The following is a 24,805-nucleotide window of genomic DNA, read 5'->3' on the forward strand; positions in this document are numbered from 1 at the left end:
GAAGCCAGGTCCAAGAGCGGCCTCAGCCCCCCGGTGCATCGCGGCCAGTCGGTGGGGTCGCTGTGGCACTCAAGAAGGGGGGTGGAGGGGGAGTGAGAGACACAATTTCAGCCGCATACAAGAGTCCACATTAGGGCGCGGGCAGGCAAGGTCCAAGTGTGCCGCCGGCGATAGGCGCAGCCCCAAGCCGTAGCCACAGAGGCGACTCCCAACCAGGTCCCAGGCAGCGCCGGGGTTCGCCCACACGATCAGGCCCCGAACAGCAATGAATCACAGCAGGTCTCCCGAAGTTCGGTTCACAATGAAATTAGAGCCGGGCAGAGAGCAGGATATTAGCAGCAATCTGGGCCAGTTTGAGGAGATGGGAACAACGCGGTCTGCTGATGTGGCCGGATTGGTGTCTACGCCTCATGGAGCTCAAAGGCTAGGCAGCCATTTTCAGGCTGCTCAACAGCGCCCCCCCTACTGGAATATGTCTTAGTGGCGTATTCATAACATGCTTAATACCCAGAGGTTTCTAAGCACGGACCCGGGGATCGAACCTGCGTTGCTTTGTGTTGTCTTGTTTCCAAGGCGAGCACTTTGCCGCTGAGCTATCCTCCCGGGAATGGTTGAGTTAGTGTTGAAGAGTGAGGGATTGCGCAGACTAAGTAGAGGGATTCGTGGTCGTGGATCTTGTCGTAGTTTAGAGTTCTAACTTTAATGCAATCTATGTTGGAGTGCAGTTCCTGCTTCTTTCCTGGCTGCTCTGTGGGCAAACTTAATTCTGTACCCTGGTGAAATGGTTGCGTGTGACTGGTAATCGATCAACTGAGAGTCAGGTTTCTGTGATGAAGAGTAGCTCTGTTTTGTACTCTCTGTAGCAGGGGTCTACAACCTTTGGCTCTCGAGATGTTTTGGACGGCAGCTCCTATCAGCCCTAGCCAGGGTAGCTAATTGTAGACGATCTGGGGAGTCCAAAACATCTGTAGAGCCGCAGGTTTGCAGACCGCTGTCCTAAGCAGATTGTAAATATCAGGGCAGTGTTTGGTTATGGCATGTTTTTGATGAGACATGTAATGCAACGTCTCCTATTTGATTCTGTAGCTTCGGGGTTCAAAAGTGGATTTGTTCTTTTTTTGGAATATCATCTGATGGCTCTTGCCATTTTCCTTTCAGCCAAAAAATGGCTTGTAAGTTTCTTGGTGGGGCCTGAAGGTCTTCCTGGCTCCAGTGAGGGATGCCTGCAGAATGCACTTTGGTGATGTTAGGTTTTATTAATGGTGACTCTTGAGAGATGTACTTCTAGATGTCTGGTCAGGCAGAGGTGCAGACCCGGTGGTCATCGGCAGGCTGTTTCAGGGCTGTTGTGATTGTTTTCAGTTAGATCTTCGTTCACTGTCTGTGGCATGCTGTGAAAGCAGTGGCAGCAGAGCATTAAATGTCCACGGTGCAGGAGTAGGATTCTCTATGCATTTCACAGCACCATGTTTTGCGATCCAGGTAAAAAAGTCCCCATATTTGGATGATGGATGTCAGCTTTGAGCTCATAATTCTCCAGAGCTCTTAAGAGGGCGACCTTGGCGATGCAGGACTTGGCACTGGTTAGACCCACCATTTCAAGGGTAGGAGGCAACCTTGGCGGTCTCCCTTGTTGAAAGTGGAGAGCTTCACCTTGCAGTAAGTGGTTTGGGTAGTGATTGATCTGACAGAAGAGTGGCTCCAGATACTCTTTTGATATACAAAATCTGGTGCGGGGTGCTGGAGGGGGGTGTGTAAATTTACCAATCGGGGAACCTGCGCCATTCAAACCTCTTTGCAGCTGTCCAAATAGAAGTCAACTCGGGTACAGTCATGACCTTGCACAAGGTTCCATGCTCATGCAGGCTACTTCATGGGCTCTGTCCAGTGGCCTAAAAGGGAAAATGCCCAGATATGGCCATGACCTTCCAAAGGGGAAAACGGCTAGAAGGACAGTGAAGCACAGAGAACTGGCAATAACATGACTAGCCATTCTGGAAACTGCAAAACACAAAATGCAGTAATGTAAACAATAATGTTGCTACTGTCACAGCCAAATGCCAGGAGAAACATGGTTTCTCTGCACTATTCTCTATCGAGAATCACTACTCTTGGTAGTAGTGCTGCTCCATTGACTTAAAGGGGGCAGGGACACCTTGCACTGGTATCCTTGATGACTAACCTGTGCCCTCAAACAAGTTGAGAAAGGGAATGAAGTAAGAAATAATGTCAGGGTCTCAAAACGGTTAGCAGATAACCTTGGATCCCATTGGAGTAGATGTGAAAAGCTGCACAAAATAAGATCTTTCCTAACAGTGGTGGGAAGCTTGCTGGGGAAATCATGCAGGCACAGGGCTTCATAAATCTTCAGAGGAAAATGTTAGAAGTACATCTTGAAACTTATTTACAAAACTGGGATTCTTAAGGATTGTTTTGGCATTGAAAGTGCCCATCTTTGGCTGCTGTTAATTCATAAATAGAATCTAATGAACAATATACTCCAAAGACATGAACTTTATCAGATTGGTATGGATTTAAAAATGTGGTTGTTTTTTTGGAGAAGATGCCAATGAAATTGTGCCAGTATCTATGCAATGGAAGTTAAATATGCACATACGCAATGGGAAACATGTTTGATGGATTCTTCCTAAAGCATGGAACATGATTATTCTTAAAGGCAGTCCCCTTTGTCATGTTTACACATTGCAATGTTTCTGTTCCCAGATGAATGTACGAAAAAAGATTTTACATTTTTCCTGAAAAGAAACCTTAATGGCAATTTGTGAACAACTGCAGGAATAGTGCCACATACAGGTTACCATTATGAAAAGCTTCAGATGTAGTCTAGTCTAGAAGTTTTTAAGTATTATTTGGAGAAGGATAATCCAGTTTCTTGTTGTGCAGATGTGGTTGCACGTTGTAATTTTGCTCGCTAGGTAACTTGGTTCAGTTCCAGTGTACTTTGTCATGCAGTAATGTACTATGCATTACAACTTGAAGGGTGCTCTAGCATTTTAGTGTGCGATGAGTGCCTTTGCACCATCGATTAGTGCGGTTGTTGAATTCAAGGTGCCCTTTGCGAGCCATATGCTTGCTAATGGAATGCTGGAGGACCAGCAATGTTAGTCTTTTCTTAATCTTTTAAACCGCTCACACGTTCTTAGTCCCACACATTTCTGTTCAATTATGCTTAACTTAGTTTTATCATCATATGGGATACTGTTTGGTCATCCTACCTAGTTGTGTGTGTGTGTGTGTGTGTGCATATATATATATTATATATATATTCCCCCAAAATATTCTACACCGTCATGTCTGCGTAGTCTTGAGCCGCACTCCCGGAGTGAAATTCAGATTCGAGTAACAGTGTGTTCCACAAATTGCACCACAATCCAGGGAGTTTAACATGTCCTTTAATGTTCCAAACAGATAATCTTAAAAACATGAAAACTTCCAGCCCTCGCCCAGCCAGACAAAAGTCCACAGAAAAGCGTTTCGCTACCACTCGTAGTTTGGTCACATGATCTTTCTTGTATCTTGTATAAAAAATTGAAAACGAACACACCTTTTCCATTTTTTGTATACGTTCACGTTGATCTGCCTCTGTACTGAACTTCGGATTTGCTCATCAGTGTCTACAACTATGGGACAATTCACTGCTCACAATTAAGGTCCATACTGATTTCAAGATACATTTATGTGAAAGAGTTGCTTGTCCGCACCTGATTCATGTCTGATGTGTTGATTGTTTGCTCTGTACAAGTCTTTGATCAAAGAAAATCACTTTTTTGTTGCCCTTTGTACATTGCTCATAAATGTCGGCTGTGTTTTGTGAAGTGTTTTGCTGCGCGTGTCGCCTCCTCGTTAATTGTACCTTAGCCGGTAAAAATGGATTGTTGTTCCCTATCTCCGGCAATACAATTTTATATCTGCACACCACATAAATCTGATGAACCCTTGTTCTGTTTCCCAATCTTTCTGCTTAGTTTTCTGGTGAAAACGGAAATCAAATGAAAGAAAAATATGGACTCTTTTGTAGCCATCACAATGAAGCCGTGAACACTTACAAGGAGCTGCTGCAGCAAAGTAAAAAGTTCCAGAACTTGATAAAGGTGAGGACGTGCAATGACATGAAAAGCAGTGCTCAGATAGGCTAGTTGTCACTGTGCTAAATTCAAATTAGAGGTGTTTGGAAAAAAGTGTAACCACTGTACATGCTTTAGTAGGTCTTATTTTAATTTCACGTTTTTATGTTGCATGACAATCCAGCTACCTCCTGCTCCCAAACGCCGTAATAATAAATAGTATATGATGGTGCATAATATATTGTTTTTTTATTTATTTTATTTATTTATTTATTTATTTTTTAAAGTATGAAAGACTCAGTCGGCGCTGACTAGTTTGCACACCGATTTCCAAAGTGAGAGCTTAACTAACTCGGCTGTCATCTTCATTGACAAGTTGACCGAGTTTTTATGGAGTCCCAGCTGTTCATGCTGTCCACATTTGTAATGACTTTCTATTAACATTCATAATGGCAGTGTAAAGTAACTCCTCTATGTGCATGCTCTCTGAACACATTTATTTTCTCTTCTTAAAAATCTGGTCCTTTTGTTCCTGATCACACTTTGAATCCTTCCCTCTCAGCTTCTGACTTTGCCTCATACCTTAAAAATGGCAAACTTACGGTATGCACTTTTTCTTATATCTCTCTCACTCTCACCCATTGTCTCCTTGCTCATCCATTTCCTGGGTTGCCCCTCTTTCTGAGTATTTTCTTAATCTCTTGCTCCAAAGAATACTGCTACTCTTGATTATCTGGCTTATACCCTTGCTTGTCTGTTCAATTTTTCCTCATTGTCATCCTTCTATAATCTCTCACTAACTCTTAGCTTTGAACTTGTCCTTTTCCTCTATTTTTGTAAGTACCTACTACTCTGCAAGTTCTCCAATGAACAGTTTCCTGATTCTTCACTCCTCTCAAACTATTGCTGTATCTCTTATTTACTTTTTTTTCTAAACTTCTCCAACATGCTATTTAGTCTCAATTATCGACTCTAACACTTCTTCTCTCACTCCAATATAGCCTGGATCACTCTACTGAAACAGCCCGGTAGATTTCATTCATTTTCTCACTTCATCTTGTGACTGTAAGCGATCTTCCCTCTTTATTCTCTTGCACTTTTCTACAGTCTTTTAAACATTGGATCTCCGTTCACTGTTCTCTTATTTCTCTAGGTATTTATTGATCTTCTCTTTCTTCCTTATCCTTCTAATTGCTCTTTCTCTTAGGTTGGTGGCCATTTCTTTACTTTCCGCTTACGTTTTGGTGGCCGTCAGTTATTGAACCGGTACTACTTGCTCTCTACTATCCCCTCAATTATTATCTTTTGGCTTAAAATGTCCTTTCTATGTCGATGATTCTCAAATCTTTTTCCCTTTCCCCTTATTTACTGATCAGCTACACACCTCCATCTCAGACTGTCCTTTCATTATTAAGATACGGATGCTTGCTCATTACTGCCGCATTAAATTCATTGATGACTGAAATTGTGTTCCCTCTGCTTCTTTCCCCTCACTACTGTTATCCTATACCTTTTGCCTCCTCGGCCTGCCTGTGCTTCCTCTCGCGTCTGCTTGTTCTCTCTGCTTGTTCCACTTGCATGGAATTCTCTTCCCCCGGACGCCCAGGTAACAGTCCACACGGAGTTGTTCAAAACCAAACTAAAAGCCTACCTCCTCGCCTCTGAGTTACGTTCTTACCCTTCCTCTCATCTGCCTGCTAGCTAACATTTTTCCCTAGCCTCTACCCTGCCTCTGTCCCTCACTTCCTCTGCCTCCACTCTAGCACTTCACAAATCATGGTCACAACACGAGCACAGCTGGCCGTACTGCCTACCTGCACTTAAAAATGTTCAATGTATGTTGTCCTTAATCTATATATGTCCACTTATGTATTGTCCCCAGTGACTGTTCCATTTACTCCCCTCCACAACCTGGTCAGAATGTCCCTCAAACTCACCCCTTTGTAAGAAGCTCATTGCTTCCTGTCAAATCCGATTTCTTATCTATTGCACCTTTTGTGATCAAAAGAGCATTGTTCCTTCTGTATATAAATAAATACACTTTTATTCATTTTCTCCTCTGCCTGTCCCTTCCCTCTACTGCGCCCAATCATGGTGTCATTTTCAATCTCTCGCGTTTTTTTCCTTTTACATCCATTAACCCTTCTTGCTGTTTTTCAGCTGTACAACCTCAGCATAATTCGTCCTTTTCTCTCTCTTTTATTAAAACTTGTATTTGCAACCTAATTGTGTCCTTTCTTGGCTATAGCCCCTCACTTCCTCTTGGCCTTACTGCCTTGCTCTTTCTTGATTACAAATCTATTCTGTTTAATCTCTTCTTTTCCTACTTCCGGCCTGTTGCCGTCCCTCTTCCACCCTCGCTATTCTTGGTTGCTTTCCTTCGTTGCCCGTCTTCAGTTTCACTACCTCTGTATTTTTAAATGTGTTCACGGACACTGCCAGTTGGAGCTGCGCCCTTCTCCCTCTGTGGCGGGTGGTGTTCTCCCAGATGCCGCATCCCAGGACATTGCTTAGCTGTCCTACAGGGAAGTCCTCTGGAGTGCTTTCTCTGCCTTTACCCCCTACAGGTGGGACCCAAGTGATCCCTTTAATAACCCTCCCCGTCCCAGGATTGGCCAACTTCCCCTGACCAATTCGCTTACCTGGCTGCATGGGGTGTGAGAGGGGAAGGGTTTAGGGGGGCTTAGCACCGCCCCCTTCCTTTCTCCATGTGGTCTTAAAGGGTTTCCAGAGTGAGCCACACAATGGCTCGTAGGATACATCTGTTCTTAATCGATAAACGCTGTTGGCAGTCCTATTTTCGTTGTATTATTTCCTAGTGGTCTAGGATAAGAAGCCTTGCTGGTGGTTGTGGTACGCACAGTCTCCAGCTAACACTGGTAGTCTGAGCCTGGCTTTTATCCCTCTGCGGTGGCTGGTGTTGTCCTGGGCGCCATGTCCCAGGACATTGGTTTACCATCCCACAGGGAGGGCCTCTCTGTACCTGCTGTCCCTGTCTTTCCCCCACAGGTGCTTCGTGGCGCAGTGACGTCATGCGGGCTGGGTGGCCGGTGTCTAGCTGGTGGCGGAGATGGGCTGCCCCATGCAGCCTCCCATGGTGCAGCGCCAGCCCTTCTCTGCTCCCTGCCGCCACCTGCTTCACTGCACTTGTGCCGTGCTGGTGCAGCACCGAGGGTACCCGTAACTCTGTACTCCTGCCTTTTGGTTGCGGCGGTGGCGGCGCTTGCAATTTTTCAGGTAAGGACGTGCTGGGAGGGGGCCTGCCTGAACTCTACCACTTTGGGAGGGTGTTGGCGATTGGTGCCTCTCCTGACAAGGCCTTAGCACAAACCTTTTCACAATCGACACGTCTCTTTTCACAGCAGGGTAATTTTTTGTCTTGCATTTTCATTAATACAACAGTAAAAAGAGTAACACAATTTTAAGGTGAATTTCTCAGATTTCACTCAAATGTAAGTCATTGGGCCAACCCCTACTCTTGAGATGGGAAAATAATCCCCAAAACTGTGGTTCACTCTGTGTATTGCTGACATCAAGGCCATCCATCATTCCTCATTCATCATGAACTTGAACATGGGAAATTGTAAAGGTAAGATAATTGAGGTCAAGAAGTTATTTGATGGCAGCATCACTGAAGCAATTCTTACCAAGCGTTCTCCATTTTGATGGTAGTAAGGCTGAAAACCACACCAGTGTCTAAAGAGTATATGAAGCATCCTTATGACCCTCCTCGAGTGTGAGAAGACTCATGAGTTGCGACTTGCCATTTCTCAGACCCAAAAGTCACTAAAAACTATCACAATGCTCTCCTACCAATGGCGTCATCTCTACAAAAGGAGCTGTAAAGCCGCATATTGCTACTTAGGTCTGTCATGCGAAGGCCTCTCTGTTCTTTGAGACTTTATAGCCCAAGAAACTGTCTTGCCTGCTGATGCCACTTGTACCTGGCCTTTGGGAAAATGCACAAAAGCGTTCCTCCGATTCCCAGTGGCAGGGACATGACAACTATATAGGGCTCTTAATTCGACTCTGCTGGACTTACAAAGCACCTTATGGTGACTAAGAATGAATGCTTATTTTCTGACAAGCTCATCATTATTGCAAAGTATATTTCCAGGCACTTGGTGAACGGATACTGTCATGGTCTGTCGTTATTCAGGTCTTCACGTGGAAGACTGACTGGCCTAAATGTCAATGCATAGCAGAAAAATGTGTTTCTTTTGTGTTCACGATCATCACTTTACATGCAGAGGAGTTAAAATAGATTTGGTGGGATTGGAACCATAAAAGAAAAAATATGAAAACTTCATATTTGTATCAGCCTGGGTTTTTCTCTGCTCATTCAACCTGCCCACAGTCAGGAATTCTAGTAGCTGAACCAGCAGCGGCCCCTTATCTCTCAAAGAAGAGTCAGACAGGAAGAAGAGGTGGTCAACCATTGGCAGTTGTGGGAAGGCTGATGCCTCCTCAGAAGCACTAATTGCACTCCTATGCTTAACTGAGTCTCAACAACTAGGTGAAAAAATATGGGTGTTGAACATTGAAAACCTGATTTTGTTGCCATTTTGAACACATTTTCCACCTTACAGTCTGCCACACACAGACCACAAAATCCCCTTCAACTGGACTTTCTAGTCCAAGAGGTGAATGCATTACTACACAAATAGGGCAGTAGACAATGTGCACCATTATAACAAGGAAACCAAAGTATACTGCCAATACGTGTTTGTACAGAAAAAAGAAACAGAACAGTTCAGACCAATATTAGTCCTGAAGGTGGCAAACAAGTGGGCGAAGAAAGGATTACTCCTGTTAGCCCTACTTTCCACTTCTGCAGAAAGAAGACTGCGAATCCATGATTTTCATGATTGATGCATATGTTCATATCCTGATGACTTAAAACATCCAGACTTTCATGGTGAACGTTCTTGTAGTTTCAGTGCTTCAATGACACCATATGGTGTCTTCACACACTTTCTCCAAATGCTTCACAATGATTGCTGAACACCCCTGCAAAATCAAGAAAATGTGTGTGCTGTGATGAAGCCATATGCTTGTGGCTACAGGATGAGATTAGGTTGACTCTGGGGACGAGTGACCAACCCCCGCTATGTGATGTAGGCCCCACATGAGTTATGTGGTGAGTCTTCGAAGTTCCCCATCGCATCCATTGCCTTTTTTTCTAATGCCCCAGAGTGTACCTGAACAAATGGGTGAGTTGGAGAAGACACTTGCCATCTGCAGAGCCACAATTTCGGCCCACATAGCACAGCAAATCACATAGCCTGCTAATTTTCCCTCACATGTCAGAAACCTGAAATAATGTGCTTTGATTGAGCAGAAGACTGCACAAACACTACGCAAAAAGAATCCAAGATGGTCATCATGGGTAAAATAATATTGTTTAGTGGAGCCATTGGGTGATCTGCCAGCCAGTTTACCAGAATCTGAAAGCTCTGTTGTCCATACAGTCAGCACTCAAAGGACGCACCAACTGGCACATGAGTGCACTTGAACAATTGAATGTCCCTGTCCCATTCCTACAGGAATGTAAAAGGGAAGATTGCGCGGGACTGATGGTGAGGGTCAGGCGTTCTGAGTGTGAGATGCAGTGTAGTGGGAACAACACAGAGAGAAGTCAGTGGATAGAAAGGAGGGAGAAAGAAGGGTGGAGGTGGGAGTCAAGAACAGAGTAGGCAGTGGAGAAACCTGAAGGTGTCTCGTCCGCTAGTCCCTGGGGATGTCGTCCAGGTGGCCAGGACTTTTGGATCCAGTTCCTGGAGGTGGACCAGTGCGGGAGGATCACCTGTGTGAGTGGTCTTCGCGGAGTGGGACACCGGATGATGAGATACAGTATTCCCTTCCCTGTTATCCCATCCTAACAAGTAGGATACTTAGGAACTCAAACCCCTGCCCCTTCACAACATGAACACTTTCTCACGGACAGCTTGCTATGAGAGAAAACGGAATAACACCCGACCGGTATACCTGATATGTCGCAATACGAAAGTCAGGCAGGGTCAGGCAATTACTGACCATCACACACTCCGGACTTCTATTACATTTTCCCACACGGATAAAAGGCAGATCACAGGAGCACACTCTGAGTGAGGCAAAGCACACCAGGAAGCAGCGGTTCCAAGAAGGCAGTTTAACACGAGGCAAAACAGAAGGTGATCGCAAGGAGGGAAGTGCCCTTGAACTTTTCGATGATGAACCATTAGTTTCGCAAAACCTCGAGAATAGAAAGCGCAAGACCAGGATACCAGGCTGAAGAATCCTGCATTGTGTGTTGGAGGTATCCGGGGCTCTCTTGCGTCGATAATCAAGGCAAGGAGAATTGCCTTCTGCCGTGGTACTGTCCTTGGCTCTTACAACAAAGCAATGCTAGTGAAATCATAGCCGGTGAGTTGGGGAGGCTGATACCAAACCATTATGTATTGAAGCCAAGGTTGCAAGCAGCAACATTGTATGTTGAATGCTGAAGCGAACAGTCTATGAACTGCATGTGATAACGAACAAAAGTAAAATGGGACAACAGATGAGTGATTTAACTTCGAAACCAAGATGCAATACCTTGGGCATAGTGGTCCGGCACTGCGTTTGTGCTCATTCGAAGGTCTCTGTAAGGTATCCAACTGAGAGGAGGCAAAAGTGAAAGAGTGACAAAGGATTGTGAATCGAAGTGGTCCTGCAACGGGTCAAGCAAAATCCTGTGCACAATCAAAAGTCTTCGATGTTAATAGAGTAAAGAAAGTTGATAAAGTTAGATAAAGTTGGTCCGAGGCCGAACGAGGGAGATCAGCTGATAGCTTTTGGTTAAAACAAGTTGGTGTTGAAGTAAATAAAAATTGGTCCGAGCCTGGCGGAGGGAGACTTATTGAACATTGTGTTGAAACAGATCCGAGCCCGACGGAGGGGGTTCCGGGCTGAACCTAGAAACACCTGAGAAATAGGATACATGAAAATCCTACGAGCATTGTGTTGGAGGATCTGACCCCGGCTGAAGGGCAGCCGAGGTGAATAGTGAATCCTGCGAGGAAAATAACTCATTGTTTGTCGCATCAGGCCCTCTGAAAGAAGAAACTTTGAAAAGCAAAGATACTTGGTCATGGAAGGCCTTGATGCTAATGTTTAAACTGCACGCTCATGCTAGAGAAGCCAGAAACTGTTCTAAGTTAGTGTGTCGGCTTGTCCTGTGGGGAAGGGAGGCCAACGGCCTGAATATCCTGACTTATTATAAATAGTGTGGGGAACAGTGTTATGTAAAAGAAATAATTGTCGAAGATATGATAAGAGGTAACGATTGGCAATCATTGTTTTTGTAAAGGCCCTTTTGTTTTGACAAAACACCCTTAGGACTGCGTTATTATTTGATGGTGGAAGCTTGCTCACATCTTGAGAGTTAGGACAAGATAGGTGTTTTTCATACCCAATTGAAGTTCAATAAACACCCTTGATCTGTGGTCACTTGTCTTACTGTTGATACCTTGCCTTCCTTACAGCAGATAGGAGGCGATATGAGAGAGCATGAGGGCTGAGGGAGCTAAAAAAAAATTTTTTTTTTTTAAAGGGGCAAGAAAAGTGGGTGAGGAGGCAGAAAGAAGAAACTTGTCAAATAGAAGAGAAAAAAGTTGGAGATAGGAAGATGGTAGAGAAGCAGTAATGAATCAGGAAGGAAGAAAGCTAGGGAAGGGTGAAGGAGGAAGAATAACAAGTCTTGTTGTGTTGTGTATTTTGTTTGGAACAGTGGTTTAGGTAGTTCTTGAGATTAACATAATAGAGTGAGCCTCTAAAAACTAAACAAACAGATTATTTCTTTTTCCCCTGTCTCATTATTGAACAAACCTTTGCACTGTTTGAGCTTTCCCCTTTCCTCACCCCATTTAATGTTTTTTTTTGTGTTTTATCTTGTGTAAATTTGGAAATTGTGATTTCTTGTGTGTTTTAACTATTGGTATCGTACAACCACACTGTGTGCAATGGTGAAAATGTAAGAAATGTATATATAAAAATAGTTTTTTATCTGGAAAATAAATTTGCAAATGTTTTTGAAAATAAATTGTCAATGTTTTGAAATATTCTTTGTCCCACTTTTGTTTCATGGCAGAGAAATGTAGAAGTAGTGTGTTTGGCTAATCAGTTAACATAACATGGACAGAGAGAGGGGTAACTGGTTTTTCGTTTTGAGTGCCTATACTATACTATACAGTATAGTGAGCGGGTGCTGCGGGGGACACCCCTGCAGCTTAACCGACTAAAAGTTTTTTTTTTAAAAGAAGAGAAAAGGACCCTGAGCCGCCGGTTCCCGATCACGGAAGGTAAGTACGGGGCTGGGGGTGTGTTGGGGTGTGAGTGGGCGGCAGTGTTTGTATGTATTTGGGGTTGTTTTACAATCGATGATCGCATGGGAAATGTACGAACATTTTTGTATTGCGTACATTTCCCATGCAGTTATTTCCGTCGCAGGTTATTTACCTGCAGTAAAATCACACAGATCCTCTCCAGGAGGCCTACTTCCTAGTGCTTATCTATACCAGACTCACTAAGTAGTAAGATTTTTGGTGGGGTCCACCCACTACCAGTTCGAGGTTCTGCTGTTTGTTCTTCCTTCTGGGCACAGGGACTTAACCAAGCTGGTGGCAGTGGTAGCAGTTTGCCTCAGAAAGGAAAGCCTACATGTCTTCCCCCTACCTGGATGGCTGGCTTGTCCAAGCTCGGTCACCACATCCAGTGTTGACATATCTGTACCATATTTGCAGCTTTTTGCAGTTTGTGATTTCTCGCTGAACCTCAAGAAGTCTCTTTTTATGCTGCCCCAGTCACTCCCTTTCATCAGGGAGCTCTCGGACACCCATCTGGGCCGGGCACTCCCCGCTGAGGATTGGGTTTTTAACATCCTTCTCATGGTTGCATCTTTCATTCCCACAGGCTCGTCCAAGTCTCTGCCTTACTGAGTCTACTGGAGCTCATGGCCTCATGCAATACTAGCATTGCCACAGTCCTCGTTAGACATGAGGTCGCTCCAGTAGTTTCTTTGGTATCAGTCTCATATCCAGGGAGACATGTCGACCTGCTACAAGTCTCAGAAGGTTTTTCGGGATCTCTGGTTGTGGGCCCTGGGAGACAACTTGCTGAGACGGGTGGCCTCAACTGACAGGAGTCACAGCAGTCTCTTTGCTGAAGGGTTGGGCACTTGACTGTTAGATCTGACCTCGAGCGGGCTTTGGTTCCCAGCTTTAACACATCAGTTGTTGCCTTTCTCTCGTTGGTCCTAACTGATAACTGCGTGGCCATACACTACATCAACAGACTGGGTGGTGTGGGGGGGGGGGGTCATTGCCTTATGCCAAGAAACGATGCATCCATGGCTCTGGGCTCTGGAGAATAGCCAGAACAAAACAGAGATCATTGTGAATGCCCTGAGCAGTTAGACTTCAACCTCCCACAAGTAAAAACTCTGCTAGGAGGTTCTGGAGGAGACTTTTGCCCTTTGGAGGACTCTTCAGGTGGACGTATTAATTTCCAGTTTGAACAGGATGGGCAAGGAGTTGTGCTCCATGCAATTTGGTCTGCAAGGAGCTCTAGGGGATGCATTGGTTGTTGAATGAAACGTGGATTGCCTCTGCATTCCCGTTGATCTGTCATTCCGCTGGTTCTTAGAAGACCGCAGCCGTTTGGGACCACGTTCATTATAACCACTCCGGACTGGGCCCGGAGGATGTGGTACAGCTTTTTTGAAAGGCCCTATCAGGTGCCTTCTGGCGAGGGTGGATCTGCTCTCCCACTCGGAAGGACAAGTCCTCCATCCGAGCCTTAGCAGCCTGAACATTCATGCTTAGCTACTAAGAGATGACGTGTGGGGCATGTCAGATGATGTCTTGGATGTGTTCCTTTCTGATCAGAGTCCATTTATGCCTGCTGGTGGTGTACATTTACAGCTCGGTGTATGGAGAAAAGCCTGGACACTCCCCCTCCCCTTCTCACCTGTTCTACTTCTTAGTGGATTCCTGATTTTAGTCGGGGTGGGTTTCCAGTTTGCCATTGTGAAGGGATACCTGCCTGCATTTTTGGTCTTTAAGAGGGGTTTGTGCAACCGGTCTAACTTTGCTTCCTGGGTACAGCTTTAATTTAGTTTTGGCTTTCCTGGTGGGAGCTCCTTTTCCCCCCTCTGCATTCTTGTTCTTTACGTTTGCTCATCGTTTTGGTGATTTTCCTGGTAGCCATCACTTCTGCCTGACAGGTGTGTGGGCTTGTGGCATTGTCTGTTGAACTATTCTTCAAGGAGCAGGTTACTTTTAGAATGAGACGGTCCTTTCTACTGAAGACAGTGAAAAGGACACAGGCTACCCTTTTTTCCACTCTTTTAATAACCTTTGGCCCTGCTCTGTGCTATGGTTGAATACATACTCTGCACACTCACCGTAAATCTATTTAAAAACAGTTGAATTATTTTTTGTAAAAAACAGTTTGCATCACAATGAACAAAATGGGTGCCGTCCCTTTGCCAGATTTCATGGACGCCTGGCACACATTTAAGAACTAATCACACTGTGCGGTTAGTATACAGAAGTGTTAATGTTTTCTTTTCTTTTTTATTTTGTACTACAACAATGCAATGTGATTGTGGTGAACTAGAACCAAGCAAACGTTGCACCTCATATAGCCCAAGGAGGAGTTTTGATCACTGTCTCTGAGAACATCTAGAATGAGTTTAAACATCCAATTTTGTATCTTGTACAGAGAGGTGGCACATTGTGGGGATGAACAAATTAACCAGATATGACACCTGACTAGTATATCTATTTAATCAGAATGTAGATCGGCACATTGTGTTTCAGCCCCTGGTTTGAAATATGTCTGTCAAAGAGACATTTCCATCTGATCACAAACAGGGCCTTCATCAGGGCATAAGATTTCTTATAGTAGATGTAATTTTTTTTTAATCCTTTTCCAAAGACTCAGTTTCATCGTGTATAGAACTGTGAAAGACATAAACACCAAAAGTCCGATTGAAACCGAATTCTGGAATACTTGTTCCAAATGGAAGTACAAAAGATAAAGCATAGCTCAACACTAACCTCTTTCTAATTCTCTCGTGTTTAGGGCAATTTTCATGTTACTTCGTCTTCTTTTGGTGGAATCAATCCCCGCCAGCAACGATTTCTCGCTCCTTAAAACATAAAATTCCTAGACCACCATATGTTGTTCTGTTACTCTGAGGGTCAAGCCTCTACATATGTATCCGTAGCCATGCAATGTAGATTAGCTATATAGGTTCAACATTATAATTATTTTCTTTTTTATTTTTTTATCTCAAAGCCATTTTGGAAATATATAAAGAGGGGAAATTATTTTCTTTATTTTCTTGCTTCTTGGCTACTGCCAGCACACTGTCAAAAACAATCCCGTAGTTTTACCTCAACAATTCTTTTCCATTGATGTATTCCTGGGAAAGAAACCTCTCCTACGGTGCCCTATCAATCAGTTTAAAATCTGCCACTAGGTGGAGTGCCATAACTTCCTTTATAGTTGCTTTTAGTGAACCCCAGGTGTATCGGACTTAAATACTAACGGTGGTCTGAAAGTGCCATCTTCAGGTGATAAACCATTTGATTAATGTCAAATATTCCAGGGACACCAGTCAAACTAGGACAAGTAAATGTGCCATATTGACTAATTGCGTTATACTGCTGCATACTTCCCCACGTTTACCAAACACAGTGCACATCAACAGGCGGCATACCCATAACCACAGTTTTATATAAAAAGTTAGTGTAGATACATTGTAAGGGCCATATGTATTTACAGTTGCACCCCAAACACGACGCTCAATCTATTTCTCTGACAACGCGAAAAAAAGTGGCAACGCCAGTAGAAGCGCTGCTATTATTGGGTTTGCTTGTGTGTATACACTTAACACAGAACAGCACATTACCCGCTGGCACGGCCGCCATAATTAAGCATATTTTGAAATGCTGCTCTGTATTTTGAGGCATTTTGTGTATCACCATGACACAGAGGGTTCACATTCTATTCAAATATTCACTCCTCTTATTGGGTATGAATTATTCCCGTGAAGGTTTTTCCATCCCAAAATATTTGAACCAACCTCATGATGGCAAGGGTTGCAATAAAGAGGCTGATAAATACTCTATCGATTTCATCTCAGACCCGCAAGCAAATTAAAAGCGCCATAATAAGTGCTGCTACCAAAATGTTTGTACGTTTGTTTGTACACCAAGTTGGATCTAGCTCATAGGTCACTTGCATGGCCGCCAATTTTGTGTGGAGCCCAAAACGTATGCTGTTAAACTCGCACAATATGCTACACTGTATTTAGGAGCATTGTGTGTTTCACTGTAATGTTTGTTTACGTTCTTATACATAAAGCATAAAACCGTATTCATAATTCACTCCACTCATTTTTGACGTGCATTGTTCACGTGAGAAAGGTTTATTGCCATTGCACCATATTTGACACAACCATATAATACTAGTCACTGTAGAATGAAATGTTAATTACACCAAAAACTGAGCTGAAATTGCTTAGCCATTTTTAAACAAAAAGACATGTATGTCTCGAGCTAGACAGGGCATGTCGGTAATTCTATCCCTAGTGTGACGTCCACTGTACCCATGGTACTTCATGCATCGAGATCCCTGAGATTGTTTTTTCCTCCATCATAGTCGGCCGCAAGTTGCAGTGTTTCATTCTGGCTAACGCCTTTGATTATCTAAGTTTAATTGAAGACTTCTCTCTTTCCTTTTCGATTGCTGTCGTCAACAGAAGATCTTCTTCAGTGTCTTTCGAGGACAGAATCATTGCAAACGTCTGCATTTATTGTCTCGATGGACATTGATTGCAGGCCTCACCCGACCTCAGTCCTTCAGTGTAGGGAGAGTGGAGGGGAGGTCATAACTTTTCTTTTAGAGAATATCTAATCTTTGCCCCTCTTTTCCTTTCCATCGCTGTGCTGCCATCACCCCATATGGAAATATACCCTTTAAATTCTGTTCTTCCTGCAACAGGAAGTATCCCTGGAAAGACGCACACAAGGTTTGTTATCGCTGTCATCCTAGATACCACCCTGAAAAACACTGCAAGTTGTTTTTTGGCCTAAAACCTTAAAGGACCATAGAACAAAACGCTGCATCTACCACGCCATGCAGGCTGAGGCCGCATTGACGTGGAGGGAGCTTCCAGCGATGGCAGAGTCAGTGTTCTAAGTGACGGTGAGGGCGATCGGGACTCAAGAGATTCCCGCGTGTGAGCCCCCAACTCTATTAAGCAGGACGGCGGTCCTGTTACTGAGACTACACCCGGCAGCTCAGGCACTCACACACCACGCCAAGCACACATCCTACACCCGGCGGCTCAGGCACTCACACACCACGTCAAGCACACATCCCATGGTTGACCGTTGACGTGCCGTCGACCATGGAGGCCCACACGGTGTCAATGGGAAGGTCCTCCAAATCATCCCTGTCCTCTGGGCCATCACGCTCGCTGCATGACAGGCCCCCGAAACAAATGCCCAAGTTAGTTTCTGACACTGCGCCTAAAACAGACCATCTTTCGAGCGCCGAACGACGTGCGTCCGAAGGCACTTAGACGGCCCCCTCTTCTACCTCCAAGATGAGGGAACTCATCAAGAAACATGTCCCATACACACTAAGTCCAAAGCGTTGAAATCTTCAAACATTTTGATGCCCCCTCCGTCACTATCCTCTTTATCCCAGGCACACTTTCAGGGGCCATGCATCATAAACAGTCTGCACTAATAGAGGGTACCCTTACTACTCATCTAAAGGACACCCTTGTTCCCTCAGTGTTTCCATGCTCCACTCAATGGACCCCCGAAGGTTTTGACCGGGTAATGCAGAGAATGCTTTCTGGACTTCTTTGACTGCCGCCCTGAAACACTTTCAAACCTTAAAGGGCCCTCACAAGAGGAGGCAGTTAAGGATCAACCAGCGGCCAAAAGCACCACACCGAACGCTTCTCGGGATCTATATTTTATAGACACCTCAGGTACTCAAGATCCTGGATCTCAGGGGGATGAAGGGGACCAATATGATCCTGACGTACATTTTGACGATTACGTCTGTCATCCAGTCACCGGGCTGCAGAACATTTTAAAATTGACACACAGGAGGCTTAAGTGGATAAGGACCTTGAATGGATTGGAGCAGTTAACCCCCACATAGAGAAGATGTTCAGGATAATAATAGAAGGCACTTTAATTGAACCCCACGCCTGATTAAGACATTTGTGCTTTAAGCTCGAAACACAAGCCACCTTGCTAAACATGCCTATTGAACCTAATGACCTGTTTGGTAAGGTGGTTGAGGACGTCCTTAAAAGTGCAAAGGAGGAGTTTGATACCCTAAAATCCCTTGGCCAACTATCAAACAAGCCTTTTGTGCAAAGAGACACCTTTAACACAAGGCGGTTTCGTGGGCAAAGCTCCTCCATTATAGTCAAGGTGGCCAATCCTCCCATGACAACTTTCAAAGGTGCTATAAGAGGTCCAAGAGCAGAGGTAGCGCCTCCTCAGCCAAAGGCTCCACTCCACGACACCAAAACAATGACACACTGCTCCAGGTCCCATCTGTAATTTACCCACGCATGGGAGGGGATCACCTCGGACAAGCGAGTACTATCCACTGTTGCAGGTGGTTACTGTATAAAAGGTTTATAGTCATAATGTCGAAAAAAAATGTCGAAAATAATAATGTCGACATCCTATACTTATAATGTAAAAAGTCATTTTTTCGAAAAAAAAGTCGACTTTTTTTTTTTTACATTATGACTATAAACCCTTAAAACTATCAACACCCCCCTGCCGCCCCCCCCACACCCCCCAACCACCCTTTCACCCCTCATACTCAACACATACCAATTATTTATTTATTCAATAAATAAATAACCTAAAAAAGGATCATTTACTATGGGGGGGTCCCCCCCCCAACCCCTCCTCACCCAACACCCCCCTGCCACCCCCCCAACCACCCTTTCACCCCTCATACTCAACACATACCAATTATATATTTATTTATTTATTCAATAAATAAATAACCTAAAAAAGGATCATTTACTATGGGGGGGTCCCCCCCCCCAACCCCCCTCACCCAACACCCCCTGCCACCCCCCCACACCCCCCCAACCACCCCTCATACTCAACACATCATATATATATATCATATATATATATTTATTTATGTATTCATACAATAAATTAAATTTCGAAAAAATATCGAAAAATGTCGACATTTTTGTTTGTCGACATTTTTGTTTGTCGACATTATTGTTTTTCGACATTATTTTGTCGACATTTTGACTGTCGACATTATTGATGTCGACATTATGACTGCACACCGTATAAAACATGTACAAACACCGTCCAACCACCCGCCAAGGCAAAGAAAGGCAACGCAAGAAGAACGCATACTGCTAGAGGAGGTCCAAGCACTGTTGAAAGACTACGCCAGAAGGGTATCTATTCGACGTTCTGCCCTGTGCCAAAGAAACCTAACAATGCACCCAGTCCTAGACCTGCAACCAGCAAACACATGTCAAGCCACAGAAAGTTTGCATGACAACTCTTCAGGAAGTAATCCCCCTACTGAAACAAGGGGACTACATGGCAACATTGGATATGAAAGATGCTTACTTTCCTATTTCAATGTTCCCAGCGCACTGAAAATACCTATGCTTCAAAATAGCGGATTAGCACTGCCAGTTCAAGGTGCTCCCCTTGGGCATAGCCTCAGCTCCAAGGGTATTCGCCAAAGTGCTAGCAGCAGTGGTGGCATTGCGCAGGGAATCTTTCCCAGTGTACCCTTATCTGGATGACTGGCTGATAGCAAGGGAATCGCCTCAAATTTGCAAGCACAACATAACAGGGGAATCCCCTCAAATTTGCAAGAACACCGCCCAAAGAACTTTCAACCTTCTGTTCCAATTGAGGTTCTCCATCAACAAGAAAGTCAAGTCTAGTCCCCAGCCAAACAAAGCAATATCTGGGATCTATCATAAAGATAAAGGAGGGGCTAGTCTTCCCCTCAAACAAGAGTTCAGAACATGCTGTTGCAAATTCCTCACCATCAACCGGTTGCCACATAACCATACACAAGGCAATGTGCCTGCTTGGGATGATGGCTTCATGCATTTATCTAGTTCCACACACACGGCTGCACATGCGCCCATTGCAGGAGTGGTTAGCAAAACAATGGTCTCAGGCAAGTGGTCACTGAGACGATCTAGTGGTTGTTTTGCTAACCTTAGTACAGGCGTTTTGCAGGTGGTCCATAGAAAATTTGATAAAAGGAAAACCCTTTCACAATCCACCACTTCAAACGATACTTACTCCAGACTCCGCTCTCTCCGGATGGGGAGCCCATTACCTACACCACACAGCTCACGGACTGGTGGACACACACCACAGCCCAAAAACCATACCAACCTCCTAGAACTATTAGTAGTACTCGAGGCCCTACAAGCTTTTCAACTACATCTACTAGGTCAGACAGCGCAAGTCCTCACAGACATCACCACTTCCCTGTTTTACCTAAACAAGCATAGAGCCACACTCCACAAGCCTATCCAAGCTATCCCAGAAAATTTGGAAGTGGGCACTCAAGCGGAACATTTTCCTAGTCCCTCAACACGTTCCGGGGGAACTCAATGCTCTAGCAGATACTCTGAGCAGAATTCCTCTACCCGAAGAGCACGAGTGGCAACTCAACAAAGAAATTCTAAACTAAATCTTCTTCCTGTGTAGACTTGTTTACCATAAACCAAAATGCACAATGCCCAGTCTTCGCATCCAGGATTCCCCAACCTCAGTCCAAGGGGAATGCCCTGTGGATGAGCTGCTCAGGGAAATTTGCTTACGCTCCCCACCTCCACACCCCCCACTGCACCCCCGACACCACACCTCAGCAGGATAGTGCACAAGATGCAGCAGGAACAATCGACGCTAATCCTGACATCTCTGATGTGGGCAAGACAACCATGGTTTGCACATCTGGTCAAACTGCCTATGTGCAATCCGATCAAACTCCTGCGCCCCTACAACATGCTATCCCAGCTCAGGGGGATAACACTCCATCCACATCCTCAGTCTGTGAACTTGGCAGCCTCTTGAAGTCATAGAGTTTGGACTCTTAAAACGACCTCAAAGGTGTATTGATATCCTAAGGTGGCACGCAAACCCAACATCAGGCACTGCTACTTCAGCAAGTGGAAAATATGTTTAATATGGTGCTGATCACGAGCCTTAAATCCAATTGAATGTTCTCCAGCAAATGTTCACTACATGCTTTATCTACTAGGCTCTGGCCTAGTATTTAATTCCATCAGGGTTCACCTAGTGGCTCTGTCCGCGTAGACCACTTCACAAAACAAGGTGTCTTGGTAGGAGGTTCCTGTTATCAAGGCGTTCATGGGGGGAGTAAAGAGACGTTACCTTCCTATTTCCAACCAACCAACAGGTTGGGATCTTAATGTTGTACACTCAAAGCTAATGGGGCCTCTCTTTGAGACTATGCACAAAACCAGCCTCAAATACCTAGCCTACAAGACCGCTTTTCTAGTAGCCATCACCTCGATAAGACGGGTTTGTGAGCTACAAGCATTATCAGTACAAGTCCCATTCTTTGTTATCCACAAGGACAAGGTGGTACTAACACACCATAGGTTTTCTCCTAAATTAATATCCAAGTTTCATGTTAACCAGTCCATTGAGCTACCCACTTATTTCAAGAATCTATCTAACTCAGCTGAGAGGAGCCTCCATACACTAGATGTAAGGAGGGCAGTTTTGTATGATGTAAACAAAACTAAACCACTAAGGAAAACCGATCAACCTTTTATCTCCCTTGCACTTGGCAGGGAGGGTGACTACGTTTCAAAGAATGCCATCTACAAATGGATAGTTAAGTGCATACAGCTATGCTATTCTCTATCAAAGAAGACCCTGCCTTTCACACCAAGAGCTCACTTTACCAGAGGTGCAGGCCCTACTTTAGCATTTATTGCAAGCGTCCCTCTAGACGCTATTGGTCAAGCAGCTACTTGGAGTCCCATACATATCTTTACTCCGCATTACTGCAGTGATACACATTCTAAAGCAGATACACAGGTGTGACAAGGGGTACTAAAACATCTATTTGCCGCCGTACCTTCTCACAACCCACCTCCTTATCCAAATACTGCTCGCTCTTCTATGCATAGCATTTGCTCCAAGTAGATCCACAAGTCTCAGAAGAGATACATTACTCACCGTAATCGTATTTCTGATGCTTGTCTGCTTAGATTCACATGCGGCCATCCTTCTTACCATACTGGAGTCGAAGGTGCATAGATGTCTTGCTTGCTTTATCCCTATTTATCTGCTTTATTACATCTGTACTCACGCTACACTTCTTGCAACCTCATATCAGAAACTAAACAATCAGAGGGACTTTTACGCTTGAAGGACCATGGGTACAGTGGACGTCGCACCAAGGATAGTATTACTGACATGCTCAGTCGACGTCCCTTTGTGTTTTGGAAACAAATAATGTAATACGCTGCGACTACCACTAGATGTCGACCTATGCATAGCATGTAAATCTAAGCAGGAGCATGCATCAGAAATATGATTACGCTGAGTGATGTATCATATATATATAATATATTTACTGTTCAGCCAGCTTCAACCCAGGCATTGCAAGCACATGGTTTCTGTTAATTTTCAACGTTGTTTCCCAAGATTTCAAAAATACAAAGTACTTATTTCTCTGTCTTCTGAGCTCCATACTAGGGTCTCTTGCCAACTTTCTACTCACTGCAATGTGCAGTGACCTTATTCACCCATGAATTGCACCATGAAGGGAGAAGGAATAAACCAGACAATGCCCTAACTTGGTGTGGTGGTATAGTCTTATTCATATACAATGATGGAACTTCATATTGTGTTTCAAAAATATCATGCTTTGATCAATCGATGTATTAGATCGATTAGTGCATAAATAGACTCCATTCGATCTATGTGTTCAACCCTTTGTTTAGAGTCTAATCTGTAAATCAATTTTTATTCAGCTTTTCTTAACAATAGATCACTGTCTTCTCCTCTTAGAGGTTATTTTATGTTTTCCAATTGTGGAGTATCGTTCTTCTCAGAACATGACTGATTGGTCTGAATGATGTTACGCATGTTATTTTGTCAGTAAATGCTCTTTGCTGTTTTGTCGAACACTTCTCTCTGTCAGTATTTCGTGCTCTTTTCCTGGCATTGCGAACCACCCGACTGGGCTATCCACATTGTTTCAGTCTTGTAAGTTCTTTACTGTCAGGACAACTATTGGTTTCATTCATGCCTCACACCTAGACTCACTGCTACCACGAATGTGGAGTGGGACCAGACAGTCTCTCCACTTTCCTGAGCCACACACATACAAAAGCATCACTAGTCCGTGGAAGCTCTCCTGGGCAGTGCATGACCTTGTATGGGATTACCTGTCCTGTCAAGGCAGAAAGTAGGCCAAACAACAATATGGCCCAACAACAAGTCAAAAATCTCATGGTGCAGCCATTTTAGGGCACTAGCTATGTTTAGGAACCATAAGCAGTAAATGTGATTGTGTGCACACTAGAAAGTACGCACAAATGGTACAAATATAATTGCTGCCACCAGCTTGTCTTTAGGCACTGTTAGGGAGAATTCTCACAAATGTGCTAATTCATCTTTATTTTAGAGACCCCCAGCAACTTTGCTGGATTTAAGGTCTTTTAATTTTTAACCTGGAGAGAGAGACACACTTTTTTCTCCCACTCTCATGTATTTTTAATGTGATTTGAACTCTGTTTCTCTTTTGGTTGTGGAGTCTGACAAACTCCATAAGCTTTGTCGTTTACATTGTGCCACACAGCTCCTTCAGTGCAACGGCACAGGGAAGTCTTTCAGATTTCCCAAAGGTTTAAATACCTTCTCTTGGATAAACTATTGTTTCCATGAGCAGTAAAGTGAAATTTACTTTACTTACATTGTAACTTTCTAGACCCAGCACACACTATCTTACAATAGGGTGCTGCAGGGGTTACTTAGGATTCCCTTTGTCTAGTTTCTCATGTAACATTTTTATATTACCCTTTCCTCGATGAATGGTTGGTGGCAGTGGTTTACTTTTAACTACCGTGGTGTGCTTTTACCGCGGGCTGTGTTCACAGCTGCAGTAAAGCACCAAAGGGTGCCATTTTTGCCAAAATGGCTCTTCTTTTTTCGCCATTTCTTTGTGCAAAGGTCCTTCTTGAGATTTACTCTGCGCGCCAAAATCAGGTTTGGTTCCTTTGTTCGTTTTGTCTTTGGCGGGATTCATGAGTGAAACCTGCCTCTGGCTCCAGTATGTCTGGCAGGGGCAGGAAGTGAGGGAGGTGCCAGAAGATCCCTGTGCTTAATCCCCTTGGTTACAGGAATGCACCCAAAGGTGATCGGCCAGCTGGCTGTCCGGCAAGGACAGCCACCCTGCTGTGCGACTGTCAGCTAGGCAGAAATGAATGAGAGAAACCTGCATGAAATGCAAGGCTTTTTGGCTTGTAAGGCAGTCGACCACTGGACGAAGGAATTCGAAGAAGACGCCTGCTTAAATTCCTGGACCGTTGGTTTGCCCCTGCTGCTGTGATGATGCTTCGAATTCGCCTCGACTAAAGAAGCGCTGCAAGGACGACTTCT

At 44.3% G+C, this 24,805-nt stretch overlaps 1 protein-coding gene across 5 annotated transcripts in view; it reads left to right on the plus strand.

The window, feature by feature from the left end:
• The window catches only part of ARHGEF18 (Rho/Rac guanine nucleotide exchange factor 18), a 1,645,252-nt gene that overhangs the window by 952,371 nt on the left and 668,076 nt on the right, over positions 1 to 24,805 (plus strand). For all 5 annotated transcript variants that reach the window (XM_069649229.1, XM_069649230.1, XM_069649231.1 and 2 more), the window contains one exon: positions 3,987 to 4,112. In XM_069649229.1, coding sequence (XP_069505330.1) covers positions 3,987 to 4,112 — 126 coding nt within the window. The remainder of the gene's footprint in view (positions 1 to 3,986; positions 4,113 to 24,805) is intronic.

Source organism: Ambystoma mexicanum, chromosome 1p (genome assembly GCF_040938575.1).
Source record: "Ambystoma mexicanum isolate Mex_15411 chromosome 1p, UKY_AmexF1_1, whole genome shotgun sequence".
Classification (NCBI taxonomy): domain Eukaryota; kingdom Metazoa; phylum Chordata; class Amphibia; order Caudata; family Ambystomatidae; genus Ambystoma; species Ambystoma mexicanum.